Source organism: Siniperca chuatsi, linkage group LG22 (genome assembly GCF_020085105.1).
Source record: "Siniperca chuatsi isolate FFG_IHB_CAS linkage group LG22, ASM2008510v1, whole genome shotgun sequence".
Classification (NCBI taxonomy): domain Eukaryota; kingdom Metazoa; phylum Chordata; class Actinopteri; order Centrarchiformes; family Sinipercidae; genus Siniperca; species Siniperca chuatsi.
Window position 1 is genome coordinate 3,538,758 of NC_058063.1, and position 19,639 is coordinate 3,558,396.

The 19,639-nt window shown below is 40.3% G+C and overlaps 1 protein-coding gene across 4 annotated transcripts in view; it reads left to right on the forward strand.

Moving 5' to 3' along the window:
• The window catches only part of ank2b (ankyrin 2b, neuronal), a 249,205-nt gene that overhangs the window by 107,571 nt on the left and 121,995 nt on the right, over positions 1–19,639 (forward strand). The window contains exon 1 of one of the 4 annotated variants that reach the window (XM_044182970.1): positions 3,651–3,801. The exons of 2 other annotated variants lie outside the window; for them this stretch is intronic. In XM_044182970.1, coding sequence (XP_044038905.1) covers positions 3,661–3,801 — 141 coding nt within the window. In that variant the 5' untranslated portion in view covers positions 3,651–3,660. Of the gene's footprint in view, positions 1–3,650; positions 3,802–13,678; positions 14,114–19,639 lie in introns of those variants that run through there. One more of the 4 variants, XM_044182971.1, reaches the window with a different exon arrangement.

Sequence of the window (19,639 nt, forward strand, 5' to 3'; positions counted from 1 at the left end):
ATGGAGGGTACGGTGTGTATGTGTGCGCATAAATGTACCTGAGCATCACCTTTGTATGTTTTATGTGTTGTCTGTTTTCATGTATATGTGTTGGATATGCATGCAGTTGCATTTGCATGTGGGAAAGTGTGTGTTGGTGTGTGTGCATACAATATTTGTGTGTGTTTCATTAATACAGGCTGTAGGGGATTGGTGGGGCCAAATGTCAGCCTCCCTCTGTGGACATTATAGAGCCATGGCTTGTGTATATTTCTGGCCAGTTTGTTTTATATACAGTGAAAGGTTTTGGACATTTATTCTGTGACTTTTACAGTTTTGTGATTTGACACCCCCAAAAGTCCTCCAGTGCAATAACAAGAGGAGTACCTGAGGCTTGTAAATATTTATAGTAATGCTGCTTCAGCTGTGGCGGCACCTGCTGACAGAGATTCCTTACTACATTAATCCTATACAGCACAGATGCTAGGGGAGTACTGGGTTGGGGGTATTTTGTAAGAAGTAGCCTATTATTGTTAGTTGAAAATGTCTTTATGACAGGACAGGGACGAGTCACTTGATTTACAGAAGACAAGAAGAAAAATGATCTTTACAGTGTCTATATGATATGTATTAATAGCTCATATATTATGTTTTTTCATGAGTAAGTAAGGGACTGTATGAAAATTCTTCCAGATGTGTGTGTGTGTGGGGGGCGTATGACCCAGTTCTGTCATCATTAGTCAACATATTGAGAATAACATGTTAAGGAAATCTTTCTGAGTGTGGTTAAAATCTGCTGGTAAGTATGTCAAGAAAAATTTAGGATTTCAAAATTATTTTTATTATTTATTTAATTTATTATTTTTGAAGATTTTTGACACTAAATAGAATTATTTGTTAAAGGTGGTAAAGTTTTACTCAAATTAAATGAGAAGAACAATATCTATTTCTTCTCTGTGTCCAGTCCACAGAGATACAGAGGATGTACGTTGATTCATGGAACAGTTAACACAATTATCTTTGGGGAACAATGCACCATCACATAACAGAAATGTCCTGGATCCGGTAGAACTCCATGTTTCTTGCCATTATAGCAATACATCTGTAATGATACTGCTACTAAAGCAATTTCAATTGACATATGTTAACCAAAAAATATGCTAAACTGCACAAAATGAACACAGATTATATTTGTTACAGTACAGACAGGCAGGGGGCACCGAGATGGACAAAGAATGTTGTTTATTAAATAACAGCCAGATATAGTGGGTATGGAGAGAGGGAAGTCTGTAGGAGGGAGATCGCTGAAGACAGGAGAAACGCTGGAGTCAGGGAGACTGGGTGATCGCTGGAGCAAGGGAGACCGGGTGATCGCTGGAGGCAGGGAGATCGCTGGAGGCAGGGAGATCGCTGGAGAAGGGCGAATAGGCGTAATGGCGAGTAATGTGGAGAGTCCCAGTCATGAACGAGGTCGGACACATGCTGAGGTGAGCGCAGGGTTTTTATGCTGCCTGTGGTTGAGACCTAATGTGGAGCAGGAGTGTAATTGGGAGCAGGTATGGATAATTAGTGGGTAGTGGAGCCTGGAGTATCCGTGACAATATTCCCCTAAAAAGTCCTTTGTATTTGTATTATTTTAGTTGAATATTGTATCAGTCAATTGAATTGCAGGACATAGAGATACAGGGTCATATGAGCGATTTTATTTATCATTTTCCAGCACGTGTAAAATATAGTAAAAGCAGAGAAGTTGATGTGCACTAAGGAAAGACAACAAACATACAGCTTAGAAACCATTTACCTAGCCCACTCAACCACCAAAACACCAAAAGCTCAACAATAAATGTGTAATCAATCAAGCATAATATCCATCACATTAAGTGATATCTCTGACAAAAAGTAAACATTTTTAGCCCAAGTGCATCGGTGTCACCCCAGATGCAGCCATAAGCTGCCACAACAAGCCTTATAAACTCTATAAATCCTCTGCGGCAGGACGGCTGGTTTTTGATTAACAGGTTGGCTGAATATTAATCTGCCCCTGAGAGATGGAAGACAATTTAGTTTCTACACTCTCTTACTCTCTTACAGCTCTTACTAGGACTTAGAACTTGTAGTAGACTAGACGAACTAAAGTAAAAATCCTTGAATGCGTCTATACAACAATAATTTATTTGAAATTATTGAAGTAAAGGTTTAAGAGTACAGTAATAATAGGATGTAGTTTCAGTAATAGTATTTCAGTAGTATCTGTAGTATTCTAACACAATACAGTGCATTAATCCGTACATATGAATATACATAAATAATATCCAGCACAATCACATGTCGGTTTTATACATTTTAAAGAGGTACTCTGGCAATTGAGCATTGCAATTCCATACAGATGGAGGACTCACAAGAGACAGATTTGAAAGAGAATGGTAAAAATCCTGACTTTTAGTCCCTAGTAAAAATCAAACAAATAAAACTGGATCCTACAATTCCCATAATGCTACTCAATAGCGTATTTCATTAAACCTTTCCTTACACAGTAACAGTAAGAAGCTAGAGCAGGGTAGACATAACATCATCCTCGCTGCTCTAGGAGGCTAAGCTTGACAACTCCCTGCAAGCTAATTACCTTGAAGTAACAGAGGGAATACGGTTGTTAATAATGAAAAAGAGAAAGTTAGTGAGCATACTGCTTTCTCTTACAGGAATGTTTTAAGTCAGCTTTGGCATTTTTGGAGGGTAAAATTAAAATTTTATCTTTTGAATAAGCTAGGCTAGTAGTTTCTCCCTGCTTCCAGTCTTTGTGCTAAGCTAGGCTGAACATGCTCCAGATGCTCCACAAAAGGATAAACTGTGATAGAGAGGGGCGAAACGCCATGTATTATACAAACTGGGATAACGGTGCACATTTTTAAACAGTCTGTCCTAAAAGGCATTCATGGTGTAGGCTACACATAAAAAGTGATGGAGTTGTATGAAGAATGAGAAAAAAGAGCATGAGAGAGTTGAAACCCTGCATACTTTCACACCCCCAGACACCTGGCCAATCGCTGCGGAAAACTGGCAGAATTGTCAAACTGTCTGTTTTGGAAAGTTCTGAAAAATTGATGTTGCACTTAAATTTTGATAAATTTGTCTAATTTCTTGCAGTTATTATCACCTTCATTACGTGTAGCAAAACACAGTTGAGAGAGCTTTGACGTGGCGCTCAGAGTAGTGTTCTGTGTTCAGAATGTGAGGCTATGTTAGCATAATATCAGTAAACATAGTAAAATGTAAAGGGCACCTGAACTATTTTTGTATGTGTGTGTGTGTGTGTGTGTGTGTGTGTGTGGACTTAGTGACTAGGTTGTATTTCCACATTACCTGTGTGTGTTCATGTGTTTGCATGTGTGTGTGTGTGTGTGTGTGTACACTCTGGCTTGTCCGCCCTCCATTGTCTCTTTATTACACCATTCTGATTCTAGGTCAGTAGAAAAGACTCCTCTATTTTTGTCCACATAATCCCCTCTAAGAATGCACACACCCGTCAGTGTGCATGCATCCATGTGTGTGTGTTTGTATGCATGCGTGCTGGCTGCAGTGTGTTAATACCTCCAGCACGTTACACACTAATCCACTCACAGTCGGCAAGACTGTCCTGCACTTGCGCCTCTTCCCCCCTTTCCCCATCTCACACACACACACATGCACACACATTACGCACGCTTCCATCTTGGTTTAGACACTCCGAGGCATACACACATTGGATATATTTCACCCTGGGGTGTTGTGGCCTCTTTGGGAGCACCCATGATCGCAGGCATGGTGGTAGGAGCAACAGGCCAGGTAAGCTTTGATTGGCAGGTCATCCTCACATTCTAACGATCAAAAGCTCTGTGTGCGTGTAATGTTGTTGTCATGTCATAAAACCGTACTGCAAGTGAACTGTTCAGGGTTTTGAAACATGTTTTATGTATAACTTGTGAATTTAAAGGCCTGGATATAAGTTTTAAGCACTAACATCATACAAACAATCCCTATATTGACTAAATCAATAACTTCTCCTGCAGCCTCCTGCATAATGTACAACAACTATCTCTGTCAGTTTTGACTACAGTTCTGCATTGTTTGAATTAGGTGTAGATTCTGCAGTGGTTTTGACTTTGTTGCAAATTTGGTGTAAAACCTGGTGCTAAACATTTTTTTCCAAAAGAATTCTATGTAAAGTTGCTGCAAAGCAAATGTGAAATCGATGCAAGACAAAAGACAACAAATTTGAAATTGGTGCGAATTTGATGTGGAAAATTTGGTGGAAAACGTGAAGTTAATGCAATTTTGTGTCGAATTGGGTGGAAAACTAATTTGAATTTTGTATGAATTTAGCATTGGTGTAAATTGGGGCTTCTGTGCATGTCACAAACCATAACTGCTACCATCTGTATGTATCTGTATGTGTTTGCTTCATGTATGACAGAAGAGACTTATGTTCCTCAGACCTTTTCACTGTCACAACTGTTAATTTGGCCTTTTACTGATGTGTGCAGTCTTTTTGTTAGCAGCTTCGAAGCTGAAAGTTCCACTCCATGTGGCATGTCCTGGCCTTCTGATTAAACCTGTCAGCTGGGAGTGTGATGACTACTTGCTATGGTTTCTCCCCTCTCTCAGTGGGAAAGCACTCTGTACTTCCTGGGTTTTTAGCCCCTAATCCCCCATGACCAGGATTCCCTGCTCCATCTTTTCACACTGGATTAAAATCTGAGAGACTCATTAGCCAGACAAAAGCTATAAGGCTAGTTAAGCAGGTCTTTGCATCAGTGCGCAACACTTGATTTAAAGTGGTGCTTATAAAACAACATAAGCCCAATGTGACTGCACGGTTTATTATTATAATCCGATCAAACATTTCCAAAATATTGGGGGGTGGAGTACTTCAAGGGACAAGTCTGTAGTTTATTACATGATAGTGAATAGCAAGTAAGTTTCTGATACAGTTGATCATTGTCAGTTCCAGGGGCACGCCACCTGTTTTACACATGAAGGTCAGTTTACTAGTGATGGCTTGTACTACTCAGCCTGTTACAGTATATAATGTCTCTAGGGCTCTCTAAAGGAGCTTTGTCAAATTACTCAAGTGACATCAGCCAGTTAACTACATTTTTAACTACAACTTGTAAAACATACATTACATACACAAAAGTGGACAGTGTGTCTGGCATTAGCCTACTGCGTTCCTCATTTTCCAACCCTGTTGGTTCTTGCTAGATAGCAGTCGAGTGCTGACCAACAGGTAATGCGCGTGGATAACGACAGTCAGAATCCTGCAGTGCTTTTGAGCACATCGCACCAACATCTTATTTTGATCGGGACCTCCCTGTAGGCTGAGCAACAGCTTGTCCTGTCAGTCTGTGAAACTATTATGTTAGCTAACTTAACATTAGCTTAGCAGCCAAAGTGAGAGAGTTGTCTCAAGGATCAATTTAAATGATCTGATATCTTGTCAGACGTGTTATACCAGCAGTTTGTCTTTATTACCAGTTAGACAGTCATCACTAAACTTTTGAATGTATTATTTTTGAGAGTAATGAGCCCACTTTCTCCTTCTCCCAGACAATCTTGTCTCAAACACTACATTTACCAAGCACAAAGCGTCAAATAAAAGATATTATTGGTTGCATTATGGGAAATGTAGGATCCAGTGTTTTTGGAACTTGACCCATATTAGGGACTTAAAGTTGATAAATCAAGAGATTTATCAAGATGCCATATCTCGCTTATTGTTTTCAGTTGCTTTCAACTGGCATGTAAACAGTTTGTGTCAATTATTTTTGTTATTAACTTACTTATGTAAACCATAATACTTAAACATGGCAGTTTTTGTAGTATATTCAGTGTTTATAGTGCTCATGGAGGGGGATTGATCAAGCCTGTGTAGTTGTATTGACTAAGAACACTCCACCTATGGGCAGGTGTTCTCCATTCAAGCTTTATTGTTTGCACACAGCCCTCTAATGTCAAATTAGAGCAATAACTGGGACGTGCTAAAGTGTGTGTGTGTGTGTGTATATAAGTGTGTGTACAAAGATGAATAATGTGTGAAGCGGAAAGAGGAGCAGCAATGGATGATGTCATCAAGGCCTCAGAGGAATTCTGGGACGGCTCATTTGGCTCGGTCGGGCGGGGCGCTGATTAATCAACTCCCCCTTACCACGCCTGCTCTGCTCTCTCTCTCTCTCTCTCTCTCTCTCTGTGTCTGTAATGCTATCTCGCCCTTTTGTGTCCACTATCAGACGAGATGGGGACACTTGATTGTTCAATTCAAAAATTGAAATACAAAAATACAACCTCTCGTTTTTCTGTGTGTGTGTGTGTGTGTGTGTGTGTGTGTGTGTGTGTGTGTGTGTGTGTCAGTATGTGAGCTCAGTAGGTGAGGAAAGGTTGTACTAATGAAACCCAAAGGAATGGGTTATCCAACACACACACACACACACACACTTCCCATGGAGAGCCTTTTCTTTACCTTCCTTTGCTTCACTGTTGCCGTTGACTATGCCCCACACCCTTGTTGCTAAGCAATGGGCGATGGAGAGCAGCCGCTGTGTTAGGAGTATTACTATGAAAAAGTAGAGGCTATGCTTAGTTTTAAACCCATCATGATGGCATTGGTTATCAAGCTTTCCACAATAATGCTAGTCTAACATAAGAATTGAAAATGCACCATAAATTGTTGTATTATTAATGCACTTACCCCATATAAAATCATATTTAGCTTCTTTGATAGAGACCTGCTACTTGAAATGATCAGAAATGATATTATACAGCTCCTCCTATACTATATATGGACAACTGTAACAAACACATTAAGGATATCTAAGAACCTTAAAGCTGCACTAAATAGTATTTTTTATATTAACAATGGATCAATTGACTATGTGTAATGTAAAAGGTGTCACTAGTAACTCTGCAGTTCGCCTTAGCTCTCCAGAGCTTTTAGCCTCTTTTAGCTCTTTGTTTTGGTTTTACGGCCCACAACTTTCCTCTGTGCTATCATGCACTCTAAATCCTGACTGAAAATCCTCAAATAAACTATTGTCATTTAGAAAGTCACACAACTGATTAGCGACTGCTTTCTGAAGGATCTTAGAAAGAAAGCAAAGGTTAGATATAGGTCTATAGTTGGCTAACACCCCTGGATCAAGAGTGGGCTTTTTAAGAAGAGGATTAATTACAGCTGGTACATAGCCTGTTAATAAAGACAGATTGATCATATCCAGTAAAGAAGTGCTAACTAAGGGTAAAACGTCTTTAAGCAGCCTAGTCGGAATGGGGTCTATGAGACAGGTTGATGGCTTGGATGAATTAATCGTTGAAGTTAGTTGACCCCAAGTGCCAAAAAAAAGAAGAATGTTTCTGCATATTGAGAAACATCGATCTTTAAAACTTGAAACAAAAAAGATTGCATCAGAGTTATGAGTGTGCATAATGTGACATGCAATTTCCTAAATTCCCTTTTCTATATGTAGGAGTATGGGAACAAGTGATGCCTAGATGATCATATGAACATCACCTCAGAGCTTTTCTCTTCTGGATTATGGCAGCTCAAACTAGAACAAAAATCGGATTTTTAGAGTATATGTCCACTTTCTCCAGTTGAAACCAGTGGAAATTACACCCTTAATTGTAATCTAGAACCCAACAGCTGCGATATCACCATTATCATCATCTGTGTCAACAACAGCACCAATACAAAGAGGGAATAATTTTATTATGAAATCATTGACACATTAGGTGATATTGCAGTTAGAGCTGTAACATGATGTCTGGTCAGATTGAGCTCTATTTGTTCCTCCAGGTTCATCAGACAACTGGGAGAAACTGGAACGGGTAAAAAGCTAATTTGCTCTGTTGTTGTGTGTTATGTGTTGATGCTATCTGCTAGCAGTACACTGACACACATTACAACTCAGTCTGAGCAGCAGCCCAGTCATTTGGCTATTTTGGAAGTGGCGATAAATTATAAACCCTCCCCCAGGGCATCTGAACAATACACCCACAAATGCATACAAAATAAATGTACATACACACACACACACACACACACACACACACCACCTTCAACCCCCGATGTCTTGGATTCCGTCATGCTAGCATTGTGTTTAAATGGGTTTGAGGAACAGTACATTACACAGATACAGATAACACTCTAGCTCTGTAATCATGAATGTGTTAATAATAGTGTATGCTAGTGTCAGAGAGACTAAGGCGTGGCCAGGTTAGCAGTGCCTCTTTGTCTGCTCAGCTCTGCACATGAGGGACACCCCCCAAAAGGACACCCAAGCCCCTCTGGGAGGCTGGAGGGATGTTTGTGTTGTGTGTGGCGTCTCTCTGTCTAGTGTGTGAGTTCATCTGAGGTGTGAAGATGAGTAAACACTGCAGAATTGCAGCTGGAAATAAATGACTGGGTTTGTGGTTTACTGTGATTTTTGCTAACAAGAACTCCTAGACATAAAATAAAGATGAGATGAAGAGAACCTCTTAATTGTATATCTTAAAATCCCCACGAACTTTCATATTAGATTAAGATTGGTTTAAAGTTGAACTGCAGTTTATTACCACATTTTGGCCAATGGTATTATCGGTTATGTTAACACTGCACTCACTGAAATAATCGCAGAGATCTGAGACCTTAAAAAAATGAGTCCAAGAAACACGAGCAGTCAGACAGTCAGACAAACAAAACAAATCCCCAGGTTAGCCAAACATATTTGGAGTTATGGTACAATGTGCCCCTTTTCAACGAACAATGTTTTTATTTGAATAGTTTTTAAAGGCCTAAAGTGGTAAAATCATCCAGTAATTCATAAGAAAAAAATCAAAAAACAAAGTCAAGCCTTGTTGCTTATACTTCCCCGTATTGCCATATCTTAGCATTCAGTCAATTTCATTTAAGGTGTATTTCATAGGCCTGTTTTCTGGGAAGGAAATTCAAACGTGAGATTAATTTTGAGCAAGAAAGTCCATTCTTGACCTTGGGAAGAGTAGTTTGACAAAATAATCTGAACTCAAAGTCCACTAATGACCTTTTTTCTGGACCTTTCAATCACATTGTGTCATCATGTGACCGAAGTTCTCAACCTAGGGAACATCATAACCCCCGTCTCTGTTCAAACATGGTGTCTGGGATGAATGTCCGCCTTGATCTTTCTCTGGTCATCCACTGACACTTGGTCAATGACCTTTGACCTCCTCCAGTGGTAGCTGTGAGTGGTGTCCATTCAGTGGGGGTGTACTAGCAGAGGATCTTAGGGTGATGAAATGTTTGTGGTTTCTGAAATGAGTTGATTTAAGGGACCCTACATTTGTGTAAAATTATGTTAAGCATTTGTAGCTGTTTTTAGTGGTGTTTGCCCATTATTGAAACTGCAGTAATACACTGTTTTGATGATCAAAGATGCCAATTTTCAAGAAATCTTTGCTTTTTATGACCAATAGAAACTGCCATTTTTCTCCTGAGAAACGCAGTTGTTAAACAATACTCTGAAACCCTCATACATTATTGTATAACACAACAGTACTGTTGTGAAATTGTACGTTTTAAAGGACATCATCAGATTCTTTTAATTTACTGAAATTCTGGTCCAAATTGTGTGTTTATCACATATCATCCAGCGGACACTAACTAAATCTTTTTGTCTTCCTTTTCTTCTAGGTAAGTTGAAATGGACGGGTTAGACGTTGAGGCGGGGGCCTTGTTATGGCTGTTTAGCATCGCCGCTACGGGACACAGCTGCACCTGCTCCTGATTGTTGTATTGACGTTAACACTTGGATGAGCACATCTTCAGCTGAGTAGTAAAACCTGTGTGTGTGTGTGTGTGAGTGTGTGTGTGCTGCACAGTACTAGTTGAGACAACCAGAGGGCCCCGGGGCTAATCCATTACTACTGTCATCATATACACGCAAATCTTGTTTATTGTCATTCTCATTAGCAGTGATCACAATTATGTATTGCACAAGTCTGACCCACACTCTCAGAAATCCAGGATTTTTGCTCCCAGTCACCAATAAAGCGCAATCTGTTTTGTTTAGAATGTGTTTTAATTGTCTCTTGAAAACTGCAGTACGTATGGCCTGCTAACAGTTTTTTCCTGATCGTCTTTCTCGACTATCCCTCACTCCAGCCTTCTCTGAACCAGTTACCTGAGCTAACTACCCCTGAGCCCACGAGGCTCAGAGGTCACGGCTCTGTCAGCCTGTAAAGAGTGTTTGCATTTTGTGTAGGCTGTAAGCCCCAGTATATATTGAGGATTTCAAGGAAGATAGAAGCAGCTGGAGGTCCTTTAATCTCTGAGACCCTCAGCAGATTACTAATATAATACATACCCACTCTGTTAGTGAAGATCTGCACAAGAGACTGTACTGATACTACTGTAGATTAAACCAGGACTTGCACTGACAGCACAAAACACTCAAATAGTACTATTTGATCAAAAATGTGCTTGTGTTTTTGCTCTCAGACGAAACAAAAGAGCTTTATATAAGTTCTGGAGGCTTAGAACACAAGCTTCTGTGAGGAACCAGTTATGAAAAGTGCACAAATGTATACTAAAATACTTTGGATCACAAGTGCTTTATATCATTATTTGACCAGTAGTAAAGCAGCTGGTTCTATTTCTGGACAGCTTTTTATTTTTAAAATAAAAATAATGAACCAGTATCCTGCCCTGTGAACTGCTCATTCTTTTGCTGTTGTTGATACCACCACATTCATGCAACATGTTGGGCTTCATTGCTTCAGCAGTGCCTGTTGTAAATTATTGTTTAATTGCCACTGTTTGTTCATATAGTGACTCTCAATGGGTTGAAAGAGAAATGGTCATACTTACTTTGCCAGGCTTCTACGGGCTATATGTTCATGCAGAAACACACTGTGAGATGCAAAACCAGGCAAAATTCACATTTGCTTGCTTGTAAACAGCCTCATATTCAAACAACTAGTCTTAATCCCTATGTGCCAACCTCTCTGCATACTAACTGATAAAGACTCATCTTTTTGTTTTTATATGCTTCAGGACATGTAAACTATCCATATTTACATATTCTTACACAATAAAGTGGCACTTATTTGTGGTAGGCGGAAGTGATGTTGAATAGTAATGTTGAGGAGAGTTAGTCTGCTCACTGAATATGGCAAGCTCCCAAGAAATGTATTGATGCAACCTTTTGACCTTTAAAGATTACTGTATATTGATAAAATTTTTATGTAGGCGAACATAAAAAAAAATCACTTTTCCTAAAAGATATATTATGATTGTGTAATAATCATTTTAAAAATTTTGATGGGCCCAAAGTTAATGTTTTGTTTATCTCTGTGTTTATCTCTTTATCGTCCTGCTTCTAACAAGGCTTGTGAGCCAATAGTATAACGACGTTGTTATCACGTGGCACATATTAGCTTAACCGTCCGCACAACAATAATCAATAAAATTACAGTTCTGCATATTTAAACAAAATAAACAGCCAGAGTCCTTAAAACCTTAACTAAAGTGTTGTCACCAGTTAGATTGTCAAAATTAGAAAAATAACAACGTCAATCCCTGAGGAGCTATGTTAGCATTAGTGACGGTTGCGTCCAGCGACCAACTTTTACTGTAGCTGTCTAATGTGGAGCGCTGTGGGTTTTAATAGCATCCCTACAATGTACTGTACTCTTTGATTGGATTAAAATGTAAATATTTACCTAATGTCTTATAGTGTAAGGATGATTGAAATGTCATTTTACCTGAAAAAGGGTTACCTAAAGCTAGCTAGCCATATCCTTAGATTACCATAGATAACGTTACATGAAACACCACTGCGTCATATTTCTGTTTGACAAATTATTATTTTTTTTACTTAAAAGAGGGATATTGTATACTTTTACCTCTTCAGGCATCAAAAGATCTTCCAATGAAACAAACTGAAAGGAAAAGTCAGTCCTTCATTGAACAGTTTACAATTCAAGTCCATACTCAGGCCACGACCTGTAATGACGAGTCACAAGTAGGGGTCACGCCATTTCAAGGGGTCACACGCCAAAACGGTTGGGAACCACTGCCTACGTCAACTGATTGCATGGCCAGCCTGTTTGTAATGCTTTGAAATTGTTTTTAGGGTTATGGGTGTTGAATTATATGATCTCCTACCTGTAGGTGGAGCTGCCATTTTCTGTAAATACCTTTTGATCACATGGATGTTTGCCTGACAAAGAAGACCTTGAAGGTGGAAATGCTGCTTCATCAATTTGTTTGGGAGCTTCAAATATTCAGCTTGTGGACTACCCCTATTCCTTTGAAAGCTGCTTTTGTCCTGCACCTGCTTCAAGCTCTGGTTGGATATTCTCACTATCCACCTTTTTTTGAATTGTAATGTTGGGCTAGGCCATGGGGTGGCGCCATGGTATTAAAAAGCAAAAGGGGTGAGGCCTTGGAAAAGATAAACATTGCAGTTGATGTCTTCATCATTGAGTGTTAAGCGAGGACTTGGATATTATAGATGAAAGAATTATTGGTGCTGGATACCAACATGTAGTGTACTTGTGTGAATGTGTGTGTGATTCATGTTAATATATGATGGCTGGCTGGATACGGTGCATGTTTTTCTTAAAGGCTGCCTGACCCGAGACATTGGTGCTAATAATGCCAGTGAATACATTACCACTGCATTCCTCTATAATGCTTCTTCACCAAGGATGTTAAGCACTATAACTACTGGGTTGTAATCCTAGATAGGTGTCCTTTGCTGCCCTTCAGTGGTGCTTAAAATGCATAGGCAGCATTGTGATTTCAGCACCATGGACAGGGATTGTGTGACATGATCCACAGTAGCATCACATTCACTGTGGGTTTTTTTTTTAAGTCAGTACTGATGAAGTGAGCCCTCAATCACAGTTATTGTTTCTGCCTCTGTTTTATAGTTTAGGATGTATTATATGGAAGTGTTAGAGGTCGTGGTACATTTGATTTCAGGTCATGCTGTAGCTTCTAGACGCAATATAACTGATGTACATGCAAATATGCCCACAAATATGTGATACACATGGAAATAGCAATGGCTAGATGTTGTTAGATGTCCTGTATTTGCTGCAGTCAGCTACAAATTGCCCCGAAATTTCCATTTTCATTTGCAGTTATACCGTTTTATATGACCACAAGCTGTGTATGTGCTCAAGAAAAAATGACTTATGTGTTTTTCTGTGTGTATTTATGCATGTGTGTTTGCTCTGGAGCTGTGAAACCTCCCAGTCACTGAGGCAGACTGTACCATGTCAGACTTGCTAATAGGGGAGGTTGAAGACACTGACTGGAGTCCACATTTTACCCCCTCTGTCTTCAGTAAACGTGGTACCTCCCTTGTTCTTTTTCCAAAGGACACTCGCTGATGCTTCCGAGTCCTGTATCCCCTCCCACATATTGTTTCCTCTAACTCCTCCCTCAACCCCGCTTTCTATAATCCCCACACACCCCTACCCCTACCTTCCCTTCTGGTCATGTATTTGGACAGTCCAAATCAGAGGCTTACCAGGTTCCCATAGCATCTGCTGCTACCTCTGCAACCCGAATGGTAAAGGGAGGGGAGGAGCTCTCTCCCTGCCTCTCTATGTCTTTCTAGCTACTCTGCCTTTCTATTGGTCTTCTAGCTTACCTCTTGGTGGCGTGTACTGGCCCACCCCTCCTCTCTCTCTATCCCTGTCTCAGATGCAGTTATCCCAGCAGCAGGAAGGGAGGCTTTACAGAACACTCACACTCTCTGCATGGGTGAGGAGAGCTGGTGGGTTAGAGGACAAGAGGATATCAGCGCTACCTCTATCCTCTTCCCACTTTCATCTACTTGTGACGGTTTGTCCTTGGGCATAATGAGGAAGTCACCTGGTGAGGCGGGGGCTTGTTTCTTTGGATGACTAGCTTGCCAATGAGGCAATCATTCTGAGAGGACTTCTGAAAGTGATCTAAAAGCTTTAGTTTTATTTGTGTGGGAACAGTGAGAGGACAGCCATGGCTCATGCTGCGGCTCACATTAAGAAGGCCAGGTCCGAGATGGATCAACCTCCGGACCTGAAGGCTCTGGAGAAAGCCAGAGAGAGGAGGAGGCGTTCCCGGGAACGGGCTGAACGCAAGCGCAAGGTACCGAGCAGACTCACTGGAATCACCCAACTATTCATTCCTTCCCGCTTTGTGTGACCAATCAGTGTTGTACTGGTTACTTCATCCCACTTCCAGTCATCCCTCCACCTTATCATCATCAAAGTGTCACTTCACCTTTACCGAATGAAGACTCTATCAGAGTCCATTATCAAGGACTGCGGAGGGGTACGCGGAGCAGAAATCATCATCCAAGACTACCCAAGTCCTAATCTTTACTAGTTCCACCTCCACCTTCATCATCATCTAGTGGTATTCAGTGGCACCATCAAAGGGAAAACAGCGTAAAGGGACTCATTTATGAAATCCCTCTATAGCATAAGACTGAAGATCTAAAGTACCAAACTGTGTTCTGTGATCAGTGTCATCAGTCCATTGTCACCCATGAAACCACAAGAAGCACAAATCACAGTAAGCTGTGAGTCCAACAGAACATGGCCATAATGATTGCACTCTGCCTGATCCCTGCTGCTGTTAGTGCTTGTCCTCATCTCATCTTGTTCACTGCTGAAGGATCTTCCTCAATCCATCCTTCATTCCACTCATTCTGTCATCATGTGCCTGTCGCAATATTATAAATGACCTCTGTACAAGTCATCAATCACTCAGTCAGTGTTGCTGTCTCCCAATTCCATCCTTCCCTGGGTGAGCACCATCATAACACACTCTTTGTACAGTAAAATTCCTACAGATACCTCTGCTTGTCTCCCTGTAGATGTACCTACGCAGATCAGTCTCTGGTGCATTGCCAGGCTGCGCAGTGTATGTTCACTCTATTTGCTTGTGGATAGACACATCCTCTCATGCAAACACAAAATCCTGCTGCTGTGGTTTCATTGGTAAGGTGTACTGCTGAGATATGCTGTGATGTTATAGTGAAGGGTTTACTCTAACAAGTGTGTAGTTGAGTGTATTTGCGCACATAATTCTGTGCAGGATTACTGTAGTTCATGCTTTTTTGGCAGCACAGCACATGACATGCAAGCATACAGGCACAGGATACACACATTTTTGCTTGCACTGTTAGGAAAGTCATGTGTGACTGAGCAGAACTGATCTTGATGCCAGTAAAGGTTTTATGGAGGGAATGGGGAACATGATATTTAAAGAAAAATAAAAGATTTTTAAAGGAATATCAACTTGATATAGTACATGACAGCATTGTGTGAATATTTGGGAGCATTATCCAATCTTAAATCTGTTGTGTTAGATCTGTGTCTTAAGTGAAAAAGCTGACTTTAACTGTTTCCATGTTCCTCCTAGTGATGGGTACTGGTTCTGATATAGATCATAACGTGGCATCAAAATAACATCTTTCAAAGCTGAAGCCCAGTCGTGACCTTTGAAGCTGTTTGGATAAAGAGCTGTTGCTTTAGTGTTTTCTCTGTCTCTTATTGACTGAACTGAAAGGGAGATTATCACATGGGATTATTGGTGTGCCCTCTCTCACTGCCTGTCTCTCACTCTGTCTCAACACACACACACACACACACACACACACACCTAAAAGTGATTAATAGATTCACTTTGGTGGATTGTCCAGCAAGTGTCCGAGGGCAGACATTTCTATCACAGCAACACGCACACTGCTGTCACATCACAGTTTTATCACCAGCGGCCCTGCTGGGAAACAATTAACCCAATGTAAATGGTACTTAGTGGGTATCAGAGGGCTTGGCCTGGACAGTGCATGGCTAAAGCATGTTGTTATGAAATGCTGAAACACATTGTGGACGTAATATTGGATTTCCTCTCAAAAATGTCATTATGGATGCACACTTGTGCTAGCATTACCAATTATATAACAAAGCAGAGCAAATTGAATGCAGCAAACATCCATTACATGCTGAGTGATCATCTGGCGACCCAAGCCCAATCTTTAACTGCTGCATCTGCAATACAAGAGGATTTTCACTTTATTGCTGTTGTACAGTGATGTAGGTCAGTATCAGTATTCTGGAAGCTACTTTGACATAGGCTGAAATGACAGCAAAGCTTCTGTACCTTTAAAACTTTTGTAGTACGTTTAAGCTACTTACATCTGCAACATCACTTACCATAAAGTCTTACCTCACCTGCAGAGAGAACCAAACCTTTATTTCAAACAGGCTTATATTGGAGACAGCTATTAATTAATGTAATTAAAAATGTCCACGGTTTCAAAGGTTTATTTCATCATAGAGTGAGAAGCCTCCCTGTTTTGTTTTATGGTGTCCTCCTGTTTTAATTCACTGTTGATGCTGTTTATTCTTAATGCAAACTCAACACTTCCTCCATGTTTCCTGTTTCTTGATACATTCGGTAAAATGTCCACTAATCTCATCAGTACAACAACAGAGTCGTGTCATACTCAGCACTCTGCTGCTCTGAGTTTCTCTTTTTAACAGAAATACTGATTTTTTTCACTAATTATTTCCACTGATGCATTTCATTTAATAACGCTCAAAAACACAGCAAAGATGAAGCAAAGTGACTGGAACAGTATTTCTATTAAAAAGAGAAACTTGGAGCAGCAAAGTGCTGAGTATGACATAACTGTTGTTGTACAGATATTTGTAAAGGTAATTCCACCCAGCCTTTATTAGATACTGGTTCCAGAGGATTCATAGTAACTCCTGAAAGTCAGTAAGATGTAGGGCAACATTTTCAGGGGTCTGGGGAAGGCCCTCTGCACTAAAATAGTCTCTGCGTCATCTATTCCATATAATCCAGCCTTTTACTATGCAATACTATGCTACTTTAGAAAAAACATCACTGAATCACGGCAGCACTGGACAGAACATTACAGGAAAATGAGTAACATGTTCTCTTGTGCAGTTCAATACTCATCTCAGCGTGTCCATGTGCATTTTACCACTTTACCAGTCACTCCACTACCACTCAGTGAGGCACATACCCATACATCACTGTAGGGGTAGTGGTGCAATCAAATATTAGTGATTTAATAGGCACCCACAGTGAGTTATGTACTTGAAATTACATTTATGTTGTGTGCATGAATCCATCTTTCTCTCAATGTAAAATCGGTCCGGAGGGACAGGATTAATTTGGCACACACTGCCAGCCTCATGACACAATATATCTTGATCAAACTCTTGTTGTTTCATGTGCTGTACTGGCAGTCAGCAAGATGCAGCAGATGTTGCAGAGTTTCCATTAGTCTCCAGGCACATTAAAGAGTAATTCAGCACTGAGCTATGGAGTGCAGAAAAGTGTGGCAGTGATACTTTCTGAGGGTTGAAATGTTTAGGCATGTTTCTCCCTTGGCCACACCCTGATCTGTGATGTCACAGCAAATGTAGTCAATTGATTGCCTGGGAACTGTTGAGATAGCCTTTAAAAAGTCAGGAGAATAGAATGGTAAATGTGTGGTCTAGATTTCAAGTCCCAAAGCACATGGGTCTATAAAAGCCAATGTATGTAAATGTGTAATGTAGTCATCCTCTCAACTTTACCTCTCGGTTCTAAACAAATTCACATACTGACTTAGAGTTTGTGAGTCAAAAGGAGCAGCCCACTTAGGTTTCTAGTAACCAAGACCCAACCCAGGACCTGGATCTAAATTATATTTATTGTAATTGGGTCTAATTGGATTCAAGCAGACTTGCTATCACCTCTGATCATGTGGTGCTTCACCACAAGAGACACATTTGTTTTTTAATCCAGTGCAGGAAAAATGACATGTTTTGCTTAAAATTGGTGGCACAACATGCTGCCACCAGTGTCGGTGCGCTCTCCTGTGTCTTTTTGGGTCATCTACATTTGAGTCTAATTATCCTCTGGTCTATTTGGACAGGGTGTCTTTATTTTTACATTATTTTATGCATGTTGGTTTTGGATAGGTTTTCCATTGAGGTCCTGCAGGTGACAGGACAGCCTGTAGCAGCCATCCTACTGGCAGGCAGAAAACAGATTTTCTCAGTCCTGCTAGCATGTAAATGTGTCAATCCTGACTGCTGAAGCAGCGAGTTTTACGTGAGATGGTCTCATCATGGAAATTTTCCACTATGTCAGACACAAGTGTAAATAATCAAAAATTAAAGAAGTGCCAAAGCCAGAGTTAAATTTCAGTGTGTTTTTCTATTACCAAAGTTTATGGATATCAGCAATTTAAAACGCTGTGGTGATGGAGAAAACTACAGAAGAAGGGACCACTGTCGTGGTTTAGCCTGGACCCCACAGAATTCGTAAGGTTTTTTTATGTTATATATGACGGCTTTCAGAACAAAATGTTGACATTCCCATTTGTTAAAGAAGTTGTATTAGAATGAGTCAACTTTAGGTAGCCATATTGGAATTCTTCATCTTGTGGGCAGTAATAGCTGTACACAGCTAATAGTGTCTCTGTAGCCGTCGACCACCACTAGATGATTTCAGCAGGATGGAACACACTTGGTTAATTGTTGTTCTTTGGCTGATAATTCAGTTGATAACTATCCCTTTATGTCATCTAACGCTAACTTAAACTTGTCATTTTGGTGATTTGCCCTCTGTTATAATTAGTTGAATAATAGTGGGCTAATGGGTTAACTGAGCTAACTTGTGCTCAAGTGTGTTTTGGAGTAGATGTTATGGCTAAAGACAAACTAGTTTGGCTGTGTCATAATTATTTCAATTTGGAAATGACTTTACCATTACAGACGTTTCAGTGTTAATCAGTTGACCTTAGATGTAGAAAGACCACAACCGGCTTTTTCAGACATCTTTTTTAGCATCCTAATTGTTCCATTTAGCTAACATGAGTGCACAAATGTCACTGATCCTCAGACAGAGTATGTGCTACTCTGTTACATGTAATCTCACAGTATTTTGCCATTGTAGTATTCCTAGTTTCTAATTCTTTTCCTGTGACATTTATAAAGATTCCTGCAGTCATTGTGTTCTGGTAGAATCAAGTAAAGCCTAGCTTGGCCATATGACTTGACATGCCGGGAATCGATGGAGAAAAAGATTTGCTGTACAGTTTCTCGTCTCCATCTGTGTGTTTTGGCCGGAAGGGCAGCTCATATCACCACAGGACAGCTTGAAACAGCTGAAATCATCTAAAATTGTGGTGACATGTGGTGGAGGATACAGCCACCAAGTGACCCACCTTTTTACACGAGGAATTAAGTTTACTGGTCTTTTCAGCCTGGTGTGTATCTTTCACATTTTAATCTACGCTGTCATTGCAGTTTGAGATGATATACCCATTTTATGTCATCTGTTGTCCAAACCTGTCTGTCTCTCCTTTTATTATTTTTCACCTCACACTTCTCATTATCTGACAGATCTAAAGTAGGACTCTGCTTCATGCATTGAAGTCTTAAGACACTCGTGCGAGTTGGTTTATTCTGTGTCTCTCTCACTCTGCTTTGTCTTCCCTTGTACCTGCTCAAGCACTGCAGTGCAATCCTAACAAGTGCACCAATCTCCTCTGCAGGTATAATACACCCAGAAAGGCCTCTAATAGAAACCCTTCAGCTTCTTCTAAGGGATTGTTATTGCTTTCTCATGTTCCCCATCACA